Source organism: Rana temporaria, chromosome 1 (assembly GCF_905171775.1).
Source record: "Rana temporaria chromosome 1, aRanTem1.1, whole genome shotgun sequence".
NCBI classification, from domain to species: Eukaryota; Metazoa; Chordata; class Amphibia; order Anura; family Ranidae; genus Rana; species Rana temporaria.
In genome coordinates this window covers 396,369,804-396,385,673 of record NC_053489.1, presented here as the reverse complement: position 1 = coordinate 396,385,673, position 15,870 = coordinate 396,369,804, and the positions used below count along the sequence as shown (strand labels likewise).

The following is a 15,870-nucleotide window of genomic DNA, read 5'->3' as shown; positions in this document are numbered from 1 at the left end:
ATTCAAGCACAGCTGGTTCCTGTTGTCCATTCCATTGGAGTTCCAGTTGCACTTATGGTCCTATTCCGGTTTCAGTGGTCCCGGTTTCCAAAGACCACAATGCCTGGCTGACTCTTTGCTGTACAGTATTAGAGTCCAACTCATCTGGTAAGCGTGTTTTATATCCACTCCATACCTTGATGTGATTGTGATCTTCCTAGAGTTCTACAGACAACTTGTATACCTGTTGCATCTCAATCTTTGGATAGCAGCTCACCTGTTTCTTTGCACCAATCACTTAATTGATGTTTACCCATCTTCAAAATGGAGACTATTTTCCTTTTATATTGAGCACTGTTTGAGTTACTTTTTTCAGTGTCAGTAGTCCATATATATGTACTGATATTATGAAGGTTGTTACCTCACTTGGTACCATATATTTTTGAGTTTGTTAGCGCTACATTTTTTGTTTATTAATATCTTGTATAGTACAGGACACAAACCACCCTTGTTTCTAATCTTGTGTTACTCTGTATTGCTAGCACTCGCAGAGTGGACTGGGATTATATGGAGGCACCCAGGGGGTGTGTCCTTCAAAGATTTGCCTTTTAATCACCTGAAGGTACCAGCCTAAAAGACAGGGTTTATGAATATCAAGACTGTGTCCTGTACTGTACTCCAGCATATAGAATTTTCATATGAAATTTTTTTTATTTGAAGTTCATTTCAGGTTTTTGTAAAGGGTCTTATGGAAAAACGATAAAACTCCTATAATATGTTTAGGTGACAAGTGCATTTCTATTGGTGGTTCTACTAATCCTATTTTGTTAGGGGTAGAATGCATATCGAATATATACATACCAACTTTTTACTTTTCTTCCAGCAGTCAAAAAGGTCCAAGTCCGGAAACCTGCTCCAGGAATCCCTGAAGCTGTTCCATTAAGGAAGCGACCGACACCAGTAAATATAGCAAATACGATAAAAAAAAACGCCACCACCCACTCCATCACCGTTTCTCAACGACCTTTCAAAGACAGGGTGATACATTTACTAGCCCTTAAACCATACAAGAAGCCTGAGCTTATTCTGCGACTACAGAAAGATGGGCTTTCATTACAAGACAAAGACTGTCTAGATGGCCTCCTGCAACAGGTAAATAGTATGTTTAGCCATACATTATCTATAAATAAGAAATATGTTTGCATATTGTATACATGCCATTTCTGAAGGGTCATAACATTAGATTTGTATTCCGTATTTTTTTTTCATTCTTGGTGTCATTTAACCCAAATTAAAAACGAACAATAAATTATGTATTGCATTCTGTCACTATAGAATTACCGTATTTATCGGTGTATAACACGCACCCTAACTTAAAGAGGGAATTTTCAGGAAAAAACTTTCCACAACCCCCTGCGTATTACACGCAGGCACAGTTAACTCTCTATTTTCAGGGTAAAAAAGTGAGTGTTATACGCAGGGCTGTGGAGTCGGAGTCGGGGGAAATTTTGGGTACCTGGAGTCGGCAAACAATGCACCGACTCCTACTAAATTTAGATTGGAATTAAAAAAAAAAAAAAAAGCAAGTTTAAATGTCCCAATTCACAAAAAGTTATAATTAATGACTTCTCTACTGTAAGAATAAAGACCAATGCATGCAGTGCCTCACGTAACCGCAAAACGAACACGTTAAGTGACCGTGAAGTAGCATGCTTTTCTTGTGCTTCACTATATGGCACGCAACGCACAATTAGGAGCTGCAATACTTATACTTTCCATAGTGTTGTGTTCTGCTTTTACAGGGAACGCAGCGTCCATGTGTAACCTAGCCTCTCACTGATAAGGGATTAAATAAATATGTTTTTTGCAGGACTAGAGAGTGAGACACTTGTATAAGTGAAGGGAATGGAGGGCCAATAGTTCAAGACTGAAGCTGTAAACCATTGGAAAAACTGCTGTCATTTAGCTAAGGCTATAAAAACTTGTAAACTCCGATTGTTAGCTTAAACTTTAAACATGACTATGGGATTCTCCTAGGAAAATCATGTTTTAGAATAAATGCCCCTTCCTGGATCCTCCCACTGCCCTATCTTCAGCAGCAGATAAGCACACAAAGGAGAAAGCAGCAGCCCAACTACCTCTCTAAGATTATTTTCAGCCCTAAAAATAATAAAGTCTGACTTAAGAGCCTCTATGAAAGAGGATCTGGCAGAGGCAATTCTCTTCCTTAGAACTCTACATTGAATTGATTTGCATTTGCTAAGCCTATAACTACATTTCAAGATTAATATAAACCATTTCTAGGTTTTACAGATTTTGTTTTTGGTTCATTATAGATAAGCTTTGTTTTTGTTCTAAAACAACCAAATAATGTGGTTTGTATTTTTAAACTGGTAAAGATCCTGTTCCTGATGTTTATGCCTGCTGCTACTATCCAGCCACTTGATTGATTACATTTTTTTTTTATAAAACTTTGTTTTCATTGTCTTTGTCTTTTGCTTAAACTATGCAATACAGTAGACTGTTGGCTTCCCAGCCAGTAGTCCTGTGGTAGGTTGCGTTTCTTTCCCTCAAGGAATGTATAAAATACATTCGCATATTAATACAGAGGAGTCGGAAGTACATAAAACTGAGGAGTCGGAACATTTATCTACCGACTCCACATCCCTGGTTATACGCCAATAAATAGTCAATTTCTGTATTCTGCAAAAAAAGAATGGTCGATCCTGCTATCGCATCTGAGCAGCCCATGTGACTATAGAGCAGGGGTAGGCAACCTTTTGAGCACGGTGTGCTGAATTTTTTTTTTCAAAGAAATTGAGCGTGCTAATTTCATAAAAAAAAAAAGTTTACTTCACACTTGAAAGGGATTTTTTATAAAGGTTTTTCTGTAAACTACTTGAGTAATAGTAACTAATTAACATCCTGGACTCTCATGCCTTGGGTCAGCTTCAATTCCTGTACCTCCAGTCCTCAGATCAACCCCAATTCTTGCTTGCACCTTCACACCTCAGATCACTGTACCACACTGCTCATCTGTCCCACCACTGTAACCCCCCTTTCTCATTTGTCCCACCACTGTAACCCCCTGCAGACTTTCAGCTTTAATTTGAGGGTATTTACATCCAAATCAGGTGAACCGTGTAGGAATTGCAACAGTTTGTATATGTGCCTCCCACTTTTTAAGCGACCAAAAGTAATGGGACAGATTAACAATCATAAATCATGAACACAGACTGTGTCAGCCCTGAACAGGGCTCATCGCTACAGTACTGAATCCGGCCGTGCTGGCCACCCGAGTGAATGTATTGTAACACACTGACAGACTGCAGACATGAATGATCATGGCAGTGACACTCTTACGATCCCGGGGGGGGGGGGTCAAACGCCCCCTTTTGCCCTATAGAGCGGACGCCCATGCTGATATGCACTGGGTGATGTGTTGGGAACAAAATGTTGCCACATTGTTTGTTTGGAAATGAAAATGATCAACCTGCAGAGGGCTGAATTCAAAGATATCCCGAAAATCAAAGTGAAAAAAATCATGTAACAGGCTAGTCCATTTTGCTGAATTTTTGTTGCAGCCACTCAAAATGGTCCTCCCACATGCTTGTCTGACAATGTCAGGGCATGCTCTTAATGAGATGAAGGATCGTGTCCTGGGGTAATTCCTCACAGATCTGGACCAGGGCATCACTGAGCTCCTCAACAGACTGAGGTGCAACCTGGCGGTGTCGGATAGACCAACACATAATGTCCCAAAGGTGTTTTACTTAATTTAGGTTAGGTATCAATTCCTTCATCCTCCAGGAACTGGCTGCCTACTCTCACCACATGAGGCTGGGCATTGTCGTGCACCAGGAGGAACCAAGGACCCACTGCACCAGCATATGGTCAGACAATGGGTCCAAGGATTTCATCCCGATACCTAATGGCAGTCAGGCTGCCGTTGTCTAGTCTGTAGAGGTTTCGGTGTCCCTCCATGGATATGCCTCCCTAGACCATCACTGACCCACCACCCAACGGTTCGCGCTGAATGTTACAGGCAGCATAAAGTTCTCTGCAGCTTCTCAAGACCATGTGCTCAGGGTTGAACCTGCTCTCATCTGTAAAAAACACAGGGCGCCAGTGGCTGACCTGTTCTGGTATTTAATGGCAAATGGATCGAGCTCCACAGCGCCGGGCAGTGGGCACAGGGCATAGTGGAAAGCGGGCCCTCAGGCCACCCTCAAAGTCTGTTTGTGATTGTTCAGACATTCACACCAGTGCTCTGCTGGAGGTAATTTTGTAGGGCTCTGGCACTGCTAAACCTGTTCCTCCTTTCACAAAGAAGCAGATACCGGTCCCTCTGATGGGTTAAGGACCTTCTACAGCCCTGCCCAGCTCTCCTAGAGTAACTGCCTGTCTCCTGGAATCTCCTCCATGCTCTTGAGAGACGCACCAAACCTGACAATGGCACATATTGATGTGCCATCCTGGAGGAGTTGGACTACCTGTTCAGGGTTCAGGTATCACCTCATGCTACCAGAAGTGACACTGACCCTAGCCAAATGCAAAACTAGTGAAAACAGTCAGAAAAGATGAGTAGGGAAAACAAATTTAAGTCTCCTCCACCTGTAAAACCATTTGTCTCATTGTTGTGCACCTGTTAATTACATTGACACCAAAGCAGCTGAAATGAATTAACCAACCCTCTCTGCTACTTAACTGACTGGATCAATATCCCAGGAGTTTAATTGACTTAATGCTGTACTCTGACTAAGCCTCTGTTCACATTGGAGCGATTTGACATGCCAAATCGCAGCCTATTGCCGGCAACGACACTGTCCCAATCGGTGCAATGCTGACTATGCAGCGCGGCACTGATTTCCAAAAGTAGTTCCTGCACTACTTTTGGTGACGATTTCAATAGACATCGGTGCATGAACTCGCACAGATGTCTCAAATCTCCCCTGAATTCATATTGTGTGAGTTCAGCTGAACTCGCATCATTTCAAAACCTGTGTTCAGTGTGAACAAGGGCTAAAAAGTGTTCCTTTGGAGAAATGTATTTCATTTGTGTGTTTAGCTTTAAAGTGAAATTTTACTTAGGTACATATATCTGTAGTATTTGCTTATCTCTCCAAAGCACTAAGTCCAGTGTCTTTCTGCTGTTTAGTCAGAAGTTATGCTAATAAAAGGAACAAGTTCTCAGACGGGAAATAAAAGCAGCCGAGAATGTGTGTCATGGGAGGTTGGTATAAAGTAGCAGACAGCGTGTCTTGGCACAGCTCTGAAATGAGGAAGTGAAAATTCTAACCCGATCTAAGAATTCTAAAGAGTATAGAAAGGGAAAGACAGCAGATATGCATTTAAAACGTATGTAGGGAGATTTGTTTCGCCTCTGTGTATCATCTGAGGTTGTTCACTTCACTGGGTATATGTGAGGGTTTACATCCACTTTAAGCAACTCAAAATATGCTTTTACTCTGTCTTGGACTCCTCCTTTATAGCATTGGCTAGATTGACTGCAAAATTTACATATGCTTTTCTTTTTAAATTTCAGGTGGCAAATATAAGCGCCAAAGACTGCACTTGCACATTAAAAGACTCTATTTACAAAGAGGTGCAGAAAGACTGGCCTGGTTATTCGGAAGGTGACCAACAGCTACTAAAACTAATACTTGTCCGGTATGTTCTCAGTTTGATTCTTTCATTATTTGAATTTCTGCAGTTACAAATGCAAGCTGTTTTTTTTCCCTGTAAGTTCAAAATTTTTCCTTTTCTTTGCAATTGTTACCTAAATCAGGTTTTCATTAGCAAGACCAAGTTTAACACGCACTGCTGCCAGGATTCTTTTGCATGGTCTACTGGTCAATTTATTGGTTTTAATTTTGCACTAGCCTCTTGTTTTCTTCCTAGGCTTATGAAACCTTATTCCATTCATTTAAAAACCAGGTCTTCCTGCGAGTAAAAACCGTGATCTGAACCCTGCACAGTGAGAAGACTAAAAGGAGTGTCGTAGTGCACAGAGTACTACTATAACTAAGCATAGGGACTACCACAATTGGGTGTGTAGACCATGTCTCTAAAGAAATAAAGGGACACTGGTGATACACCACTGATACAGCTACCAAATAACCACAAAGGGAGTGATCATCCGTGTAATCACTGCTGGATCCAATGATCCACCACAGTGTTATAGCTAGAGTTATCGCTCATTAGTTGCACCTAACTTTTGTAATTTTGGCTAGCGAAGGGGAGAATTATAACCCTTCTAAGAGTTACTTTTTCCATCTTTGTCCCATTCGGGAGATTTACCGTTATCCTGTCCCATAGCCAAAACGGTAAGGGAGAGGAAGTCTTGCAAATTAGGGCAATCTCTTGGGGTCCTCGGGTCACCAAAACTAGTATCCTCATTGGAATGTTTCCCTGCTCTTACTTTTCTGGGAACAGCCCAAAATCTGGGATTTTCTTTTAATTTTCACTTTCAATGATAATGGTAAACGCGACAAATGGAAAGGGTAAATCTCTGTAATAGGGACACGAACAAGCAAAACAATCTGAGGTTTTCAAATTCCTCTCCTCTTTTTCCAAAACAAAACAGAATTTTTTTTTTTTGCCTTTAGTTATACATTACCTGGTGAAGCAGCCAGGAAGTCGGTTTTTATTTACAGAACAAACTATCCTGCAAACGTAGTAGAGGGTTGAATCAAACCATTTAACACTGACCAGAGTGCTGAATGATCAGCTTTTATTTATAGAAAACTTTTATCCCAAAAGGAACAAAACGGTTTAATGTTATCTGCTAAAAAAAAAAAAAAAAAACTAGTTTGGCTTCAATATGTTTGTGTATTTAAATTTGCTAGTACATCTAACACTCCAGACTGACAATGTCAATGTCCAAAGTTGTTTTTCCTTCATCCAGGGTGGGGACACCCTAATGCAGGATGTGTTACTGGCCAGATCACCATGTGAAAACGGAGGGAGGGAAAGACCTAATATAAAACCAATACAGCCACCATATCTAATGATTGGAAAGCTGCAATATATTAAATTTTTTGGGGTTTTCTGCCTAACTGAGAAAAACAAAAACTTTGAGCCTGGGTTCACACCAATGCGATGCGGGAACCAGTGCGATTACAGCGCTGGTTACCGCATTGCTGCTCTCCTGCAGGCAGTTCCCACTGCCTTGTGCTTGGGTGAACTCGCATTTTGCACAGAGATCGCATGTGATCGGCACCTGCAGTGGGGGTCCGAATCACATGCGATCTCTTAGATCGCAACAGTGTGAACCCAGGCTAAATGGAATATGGTGCTGTATATTTTCCTACTTTCTTTTACAGTCCAGGTTAAAAAAAAAATGCACAGCTGTTGATTGATTTGACTTTAAATGGGTTATAAAGCAGATACTCCATTGTACTGCAGTCCTAAGTGGTTCCAGAGCTGCTTTTTATAGTAATCATGCTGGAGGCTGTGTAGAGAGGGTAAAGTTTGTCCCATAATGCAAACCAACCTTAAGTATAGTGTAAAACGGAACCTTTCTACTGTGCTTTTGGGATGCTTTGCAAGTGAGATGGAATAATTATCATTCCTGGGCAGCTACATACAAATTTTATTTTTAATAAATATGCGATCTATTAAAGCTCAACTTCAGCCAAAATGTTTTTTTATTTTTTTATAGCTGTCTGTGTCTTTAAAGTTGTTGTAAACCCTCACATATACTCAGTGAATTGACTGGCCTCAGGTGATACTAGAGATTAAACACAACCTCCTCCTACATAGGTTTTACTTTCTTTCTTTTTTTTTCTGCAGTCTTCTCTTTACACCCCTTCAAATGTGCAGAATTGTGATACAATCCTTCTGCTTCTTTCAGTATCACAGAGGGGCAGAGAGCAACAGTTGGTGTGTGAGAACCGATTTGAGGAAAGGGACACACCCTGTGTGTGAAGGAGGAACGAAGGAAGGATACAGAACTGTGTCCCGAATAGACAAGCTGCCCACTTGCAAAGAAATAAAGGGTTTATAATTTTGATACATAGGTTCATTTGAAATGATATAGACAGAATATCAACCAAAAATCCAGAAAAAACACAATACAAATATTATAAATTTGAGTTGCAGTTCAGTGAGTAAAATGAGTATTTGCTCTCCAAGCAAAATAGGGAAGACGATTCTTGTAGTTGGTTCCCAGGTTTTGCACACATCTCAGGAGGGATTTTGGTCCACTCTTTACATATCTTTAAATCCTTAAGATTTCTAGGCTGTCGCTTGGCAACTCAGTTTCTGCTCCCTCTATAAATTTTCTATAGGATTAAGGTCTGGAGACTGACTAGGCCACTCCATGACCTTCATGTGCTGCTTCTTCTTGAGCAACTCCTTTGTTGCCTTGGTGGTATGTTTTGGGTCATTGTAGTGCTGGAAGACCCATTGACGACATATCATCTTTGTTCTGGACAAGGAAAGAAGGTTCTCATCAAAGATTTTACAATACATGGGCCCCATCTATTGGCCCTCTGTGCTTGACTAGTGTTCTTGGAGTCATAGACAGCATTTTTCTTCAAATCTGGCGAGTCTATTCATACCAAAGAGCTTAATTTTGGTTTCATCTGACTACAGCCCTTTCTCCCAATTCATCTCTGAATCATTTAGGGTGTTCATTGGCAAACTTCAGATGGACCTGTACATGTGCCTTCTTGAGGAGTGGGACCTTTTGGGCAGTGCAAGATTTCAATCCATGGCTACGTTGTTACCTATGGTCTGTTTGGTGACACAGGTCCTTAGTGCTTTGAGATCATTTACAAGCTCCTCCCCTGTAGTTCTGGTATGATTCCCCACTTCTCATCAACCTTACCCCATGACACCAAATCTTGCATGGAGCTCCAGACCAATGGCGATTGGTTATTATTCCATTTGCGAATAATCTCTCCAACAGTTGTTGTCTCCTTCCCACCAAGCTTCTTGCTGATGGTCTTGAAGGCCATTCCAGCCTTGTGCAGATCTACAATCTTGTCCCCGACATCTTTGACAGCTATTTGATCTTGCCCATGATGGTGAGTTTTAAATGGAAGAAAGATTCTGTGTGTTTTATACATACGAGTTATCGTTGGGAGCACCTTAAATTGACAGGACTAATCTGTGTACCACATGAGCACATACAATAGCCAGTCTGTCAGAGCCAGAATTATTGTGTGTTTGTAGGAGATCAAATACTTTTTTTACTCACTGAACTACATCTCGGGTAAAACATTTGTATCATGATATTCTGCTTCTATCATTTAAAATACGCCTATGATAAAAATTATAGACCCTTAATTTCTTTGTAAGTGGGCAAACATACAAAATCTGCAGGGGTTCAAATAATTTCCTCACTGTATACATGCTTTGCTCAGTATTCACAGCTGAGGTTTTCAACCATTTTAATGTGTATTACAGCTTACTGGTCCTTGGATATGTGGTGGCTGCATACGTTTTCCTTTTCATAATTAATTTCCATTTTATTTTAACATGATGATCCTGCCAATAACTGTCCTGGAGGGACAACCGTATAGAGCAGCTATGTCACCCTGGGTCAGGGAGAATGTTAAGAATACAGAACCGCTGTTTTGTAGTCCTCAGAAATAGTTCATATTGCTAACTGATAACTTCCTGTACTCTCTGCCACTCAACTGTTATCCGCTCACAAGATTTCTGACTGGATCAACAGATTTATTTATTTTTATTCTACTTGTTGAACAGATTTAATAAGCTTTCAATTGTAAATTTAATAGACCAAAAGGGAACAGGTAATAGTTTTGTAGTATTCACTAATGGAGCGGTTTCCCCTCATAGGGGAAAAAAACAACGGATGGCAGTTCTTATCTATCCCAAACTCCTAGTGTGTGTGATTTTAGTTTTGTTTTTGTTTTTCTTTTAAGCGATTCCTTACTAGGGAGATTTGCCCTCTCCTCCATCACTAGGGCAGGAAATTAGGGTAAAGACATAATCTGTGTCAGCCTTTAATTACTGACGTTTTATAAAAAAAATGTATTCCATCCTCCCTGCTGAGCCTTTGTGTTTTGGCAGCGGGGAGAGTTCCCTGATTTCAGAATACACTGATCAGCTCTGCCAGGTATCCAACCAGCCTGTTGGAAAATCCAAAAGGCTGGTTGGACAGAAGTCTATTTGTAGGTTGAATTCAGGCAAACCAGCCTGCCCATACATAGTTTGAAATTCGGTCAGTCCCTGCTTAATTTTTTTTTAAAGTCAAAGTAATAGTATTTTTTTTTTAAACATTTGAAATGGAGAGGTATAAAGATTTAGATTTAAAGGATACACCTCGTACACTCTGGATACTTAAAAACCGTGCACCTATCCTGCTGATCTACTTGCCTTAATGCATGCAAGATTGTGAAGGAGCCCTAAAATAATTCTGTTTTTAAAATTAGCTTATAGTTTACGGTTATAAATGATGGTGTTTGGCACCCTCAGGCTCTGGAAATCTAAATCTTTGCAGCTTTCTGACTGTGCTACAAAACATATATATTTTTTTTTTTTTTTTTTTTTTAGGAAGGTAAGCCAGCCACAAAATCCATGTGGACAGACAAAGAATGCACCTCTGAGCCCTCCCAAAGACAATGTGAATTCCACTTCCCCATTACCCCAGGTATGTTATAAATTTCACATCACTAGTCTGCGATAGCATATACCTTAATGCAAGCGATTTGACAGCATCCAGACCTTTGCAGGACAATGGAAAAGGTTACCTCTGGCAAACCTGATTTAATTACCATAACATTTCTGGGGAGAACATTGTAGTCTGAGCTACTTTGGGTATGTGTACACAGAACTGTGCATAAAGCTGTTTTCCATTAAATACAAAGTGTGTAAGGCAGATCTAATGCAGAAAGTATCTTTATGCCAAATATGTGCAGTCACTTGTTAAGTGAAACTGAAGGCTTTTTTTTTCTGGTGGGAGCATTTGCTACAGTGTTCAAATGACAAGTTTATAAGGGGGATAGTCATGGTACAAACCAATGCATGTTGGTACTCGGTACCCCATTCCGCTGGATATAGACATATGGTCCCAACTCAAAACAATTATAAAAATGGGTAAATCTTTAGTGAAAACCTTTTTGAAAGGAAAAGTTCACCTTTTTTAGAAGATGTAACATGTTCCAGTTACTGCAAAAATCCATAAGCCCCTCGTTCACACCAGTGCAATAGTTTAAAATCGCATGACAAGATGCTGCCTATTTGTGCATATGGAACCATTCAAATCGGTGCGACTTCAGCTTGCACTGATTTGAAAGGTTCCTGCACCATTTTTGGCAATTTCATGTGCGACATGGATAGACATCTGTGCATGAAGTTGCGCAGATAGCAAGCCACACATGAAATCACACTGGTGACTCTGAAATCGTGCTGCAGTAGCACAATTTCAAAGCTGCATTCAGTAATCAAAAATAAAGTCTAGTAAAATTTTTTCATTCACAAAGTCCAATGACCAAACACTCTGCAAGATTGAAAAAAGGAAGCTAAAGCTTGTGCAGCAAAATTATCTTCAGTACAACACCACTGTGCACCAACCATCAAATCAATACACCATAAGTGCTAACCAGATGGCTGGACCTCAAAAGCTCAGAGGTCTAACAGTGCTTAAAGGGGAGTTCCACCCACAATTTCACTTTTTAAATATAAATACCCCTGTAATACACAAGCTTAATGTAGTCTAGTAAATTTAGTCTGTAAACTAAGGTCCGTTTTGTTAGGTTGTTAGAGCATTTAGTTAGTTTATAATCTAGAAATAGACCGTGGCCATCTTAAGTGTGGGCATCATGAAGCCAGACTGTATGACTTCCTGGATTTCAGCCTTGCAGATCTCGCACAAGCGATGCAATAGGTTTCCATAGCAACGGGAGTGTCAGAGGAAGTTGCCGCCCCTTCTCTATGCAAATAGGCTATTTGCAAGGACTACTGGGATACATGATGCCTATCCCAGAAACCCTTGCGAATAGCCTTGTGACTTAATAGCCTAGGCTAATAAGGAGGAGGAAGTAATGAAGGACTACAAAATAAAGGTATTTACAAGCAACAAAATAAATAAAAATTGTCCATTCTGAACACTATGAGATTAGGGCATGCAGCACAGACAAACATAAAAAAAATGGGTGGAACTCCACTTTAAGAGAAATCGCATACCCGAATGAATGGTAGATGCTCACAGATCAGCCCTTGCTCAACGTATTCGGCTCCAAATGGACGAGGAAGATGTTACTGGCCAGATCACCAGATGAAAACCAGGGGGGAAAAAAACGAATGCAACCACTAAAGCTAATGATTGGTAAGCTGCAATATAATACATTTTTGGTTAATTCTGCTTTAAGCTGATTGGCTTTTATTTCTGATCTCTATCCTTAAAGCGTTTTTGAGCTCTTGTACTATTGTGTGTTCTCTTCCTTTCAAAGGATACACCAGTAAGGAGTGAAGACTACTTTCCATTGTGTTTTTTGTTCTCTTTTATATAGAGGAATAAAAAAAAAAGTACAAACTGATCTTAAATATCCATGTACATAATCTTAAAACAAATCTGCTTTTTGAAAAGAATAAAGTAACCTGGGTTACGTTCCATCGGGCACAAACATGCTTTTGAACGTTGTTCTGCATTCCATGAAGAAATTGAGTGGGGCTTGTATGTAATGTAAAGGATATTTATCACTCGTCACTAAAATAGAATGGAATGCATTTTAACTACATCTGCTGTGTGCGAGACTGAAAGAGCACATGTTGAGAGCAACCAATGATATTTTCTGAATTAAATGTTCAAGTGCAAGCCAGAGAATGAACATCCTTTAGGGACACCCTAAAATGCATTTACATTCAAGATGGTGTTGCTATAAGACCAAACAAACAGTACAAAACAGCACACACATGCAAGAATGACATTTATCCTGCAAGGCCATTTAAAAATACCTGAACATATTTTCATAGTTTTTTCCTTGGCAGACAGCACCCCTATTCTGGGGGAGAGGTCTTGCATGGTTGGTAAATAGACGGTGCACCGTCCTTGCCCCTCTCCTCCCCTGGGCCACTGGAGTGATATGTAGGTACCTCATGCCTTCCCTATACTCCCCTGGGGGTGAGAGTGTCTGTGTCCTCCATCAGGTGGGGACTAGTGTTTCCCTGGAGGCTCAGGGCAGCCTGCTGTGGTGTCCTCAGGCAGCTTCCAGCCTCAGTCCCTAAGCCTGCAGGGGAACCGTGTTTAAGTCGTCGTGTTGACTTCCTTATTCCCCGTCACTGCACCGCCTTTAGTCCCTTTACTTTCTTTCCTTTCGACTGAGCGCTTCTTCTCATCTGTTTACTGGGCGGTGCAGGATCTGCTTCTTTGGGACCTGATGGGCCAGTTCTGGACCCAGGGAGGTTCATGGCTGCTTTTCTGTCCTGTTTACTGTTCAGAGGAAGTTGGGCGTTCTCCCAATGTGGGACCTCGGACCCTGTATTGCTTTGTGTGCATGCAGCAGTTTGACTCCATCCGTGTGGTGGCCTCTTTTTTTTTTTTTTTTTTTTCCTCTTGGCGATTTCCTGGCCCCTACAGTGTTCATGAACACGTACTTACACATTCCCGTTTGTGCCAGGAACCAGCGCTTCCTACGTTCTTGTGGTCGGTGCCCCGCATTATCAATTGGTGCCGTTTTGTTCTTGCCTTTGCTCCTCGGGTGTGTACACAGGTGGCTCTCACTCTAGCACTATGTGGATATCCACCTGTGAGCATAGTCTCTCTCTGTGCTGAGGGACAACATTGTGATCTTTATGCTCACCCTGTAGAAGTTCTCTGATCCCAACCAGGCATCTGGAATATCTAGGATCGATTCTCACAAGCTTCGGAATTTCCAGACATTTTTGGCATGGTTGCTCCTGTTCGGCAGGTGGTCTTTTTATGATTTTTTGCATGTAGGCTCTGGCCCTCATAGTGCCTATTTGTGATGTGGTCCCATATGCACTGTTCAGACAGGGGTCCTGCAGTAGGAATTCTTCAAGTGGGACAAATTTCCTGTTTCCTTGGACTACCAGAGCTACGTGAGATCTTTTTGGTCTGGGCCTTCCTTTCCTTGTGGCTTTGGTCTACAACTCTCTTGGGGTTAAGAAGTATTCTTTCTCTCTCCATTGGATGGTGACTATGATGGACAGATGTCCTGTCTGGCTGGGGGTTCTGGATCAGAGTTCTGTCCAGGCCGGTAAGCTGCCTGTGGAGTCTCGGATACCTACAGTGCTCGGCATAAATCAGTACACCCAAACAGATTTGTCAGAAAACCTTTCCTTTCAGAATCAACATTTTCTATGGGATACTATACTACAAAATACTCCCACAAATACTGGCCATTGATTGCAACCAAGATTTCTCCCAGGGGTTACTTCTGGGTATCGTGGCTCCGGTGCTGTGATTCACTGGAGCCACGATGATGACACAGACAGAGGCATCTGCAAATATGTGCCATTGCTTCAGTTTGCCCCAGTGCGCATGTGCCGATGACAAAATGCAGGTTCAAGGGATCCGGGTCTTTCTGGTTGCTCCAGAAGAGCCTCCTCGACCATGGGAAGCCGACATGGTGTGGCTGGTCACGGACATTCCCTGGCGGCTGTTTCTACAGGACAATTTGCTGTCTCTAGAACCAGTCTATCACCCTGTCTGTCACTGGCTTGTCGGAATTATAACCAAGGTTGGGGGTTTTCAGGCTCTGTGATTCCAATCATGTTAAATCTGCTTATTTCCACTCCTTGAAAGATCTCCCATCGTACTTGAAAGGCTTACATTTTGTAGTGTGAGACTAGGAATTTGCGCCTGCGTTCCTCTTTAGTATCTCAAATTGGCTCTCTCAAGCAGGACAAGGATCAGCAATTGGCCTTAAGTACCATTTTAAGGGCCGGGTCTCGACCTTTGCGATTTCCTTTCATCGACTTTTGACCGTGCATTTCTTGCTTTGTACCTTCCGAGGTTTGGTGTGTAGGCCCCCCCCCCCCCCCTCTGCAATCTCCATTGCCACTGTGGGACCTGAAACTGGTTCTTTCGGTTCTTCAGACGCCTCACTTTGGGAATCTGCAGGGGGGTTACCGGATTTGCTCTTTTTGGCATTCCTCTTTTTGGCTGTGGCTCTTCTGCGTGCCTCCTGGATGTTTTTTGGCAGCCTTGTCCTGTATATAATTTTTATTGGGTTTGCGCTTTCAAGTGGTTGTCCATCCAGATACCTCCTTTCTTCTGAACGTGGTGTTTGACTTCACCTGTGTCCTTCCCTTATTCTGCGTTGTTTATATCCTAAGGAGGTTGCGCTTCACTCCATGGCTGTGGTTCATATATACCTTTCTGACACACACACACACACACACCGATCATCTGTGTTTGTGACTTTTTATCACATTAAAAGTGCCTACCTTATCAGTTGCCAAGATACCTTTTAGACCAGGAGTCGCCCAAAACTCCAAGAATTTTTTATGTGATTAAAAAGTCACAAACACAGATGGATCATCGGTGTCAACAGCAGTCAAGTTGCATTGTGTGTGTGTGTGTGTGTGTGTGTATCTTTGTGAAGGAGGTAGAGTCTGATAGCTCAGGTAACTGGCAACCATCTTGTATTTAATGAGACAGTCATGATATTGTTACACTGCACACGTTCCAATAGTAGCTTTGTACATAAATCTAATATCTGACTTAAATGGCTTTTGTTTGAGCCCATTCGCACTATGCTGTATCCTCATGGATAAACGTAGGTAACTGCAATGACAGAATTTTTTTTTTTGTGTCCAGTGTACACCAGAGCAGTGTGTTTCTCTGTTCCAGAGCTATGCAATTTGCTTGCATAAAATCGCAGCTGTCTGGATAGCCCAACCATGCTGCTGTACAGTGACATGACTGAAGTTTAAGGAAAAGAAGAGCCCTGT

The 15,870-nt window shown here is 41.5% G+C and overlaps 1 protein-coding gene across 2 annotated transcripts in view; it reads left to right on the top strand.

The window, feature by feature from the left end:
- The window catches only part of ELL (elongation factor for RNA polymerase II), a 128,636-nt gene that overhangs the window by 90,539 nt on the left and 22,227 nt on the right, over positions 1-15,870 (top strand). Inside the window, exons 5-7 of one of the 2 annotated variants that reach the window (XM_040322816.1) lie at positions 866-1,131; positions 5,525-5,649; positions 10,507-10,603. In XM_040322816.1, coding sequence (XP_040178750.1) covers positions 866-1,131; positions 5,525-5,649; positions 10,507-10,603 — 488 coding nt within the window. Of the gene's footprint in view, positions 1-862; positions 1,132-5,524; positions 5,650-10,506; positions 10,604-15,870 lie in introns of both variants that reach the window. The other variant, XM_040322825.1, reaches the window with a different exon arrangement.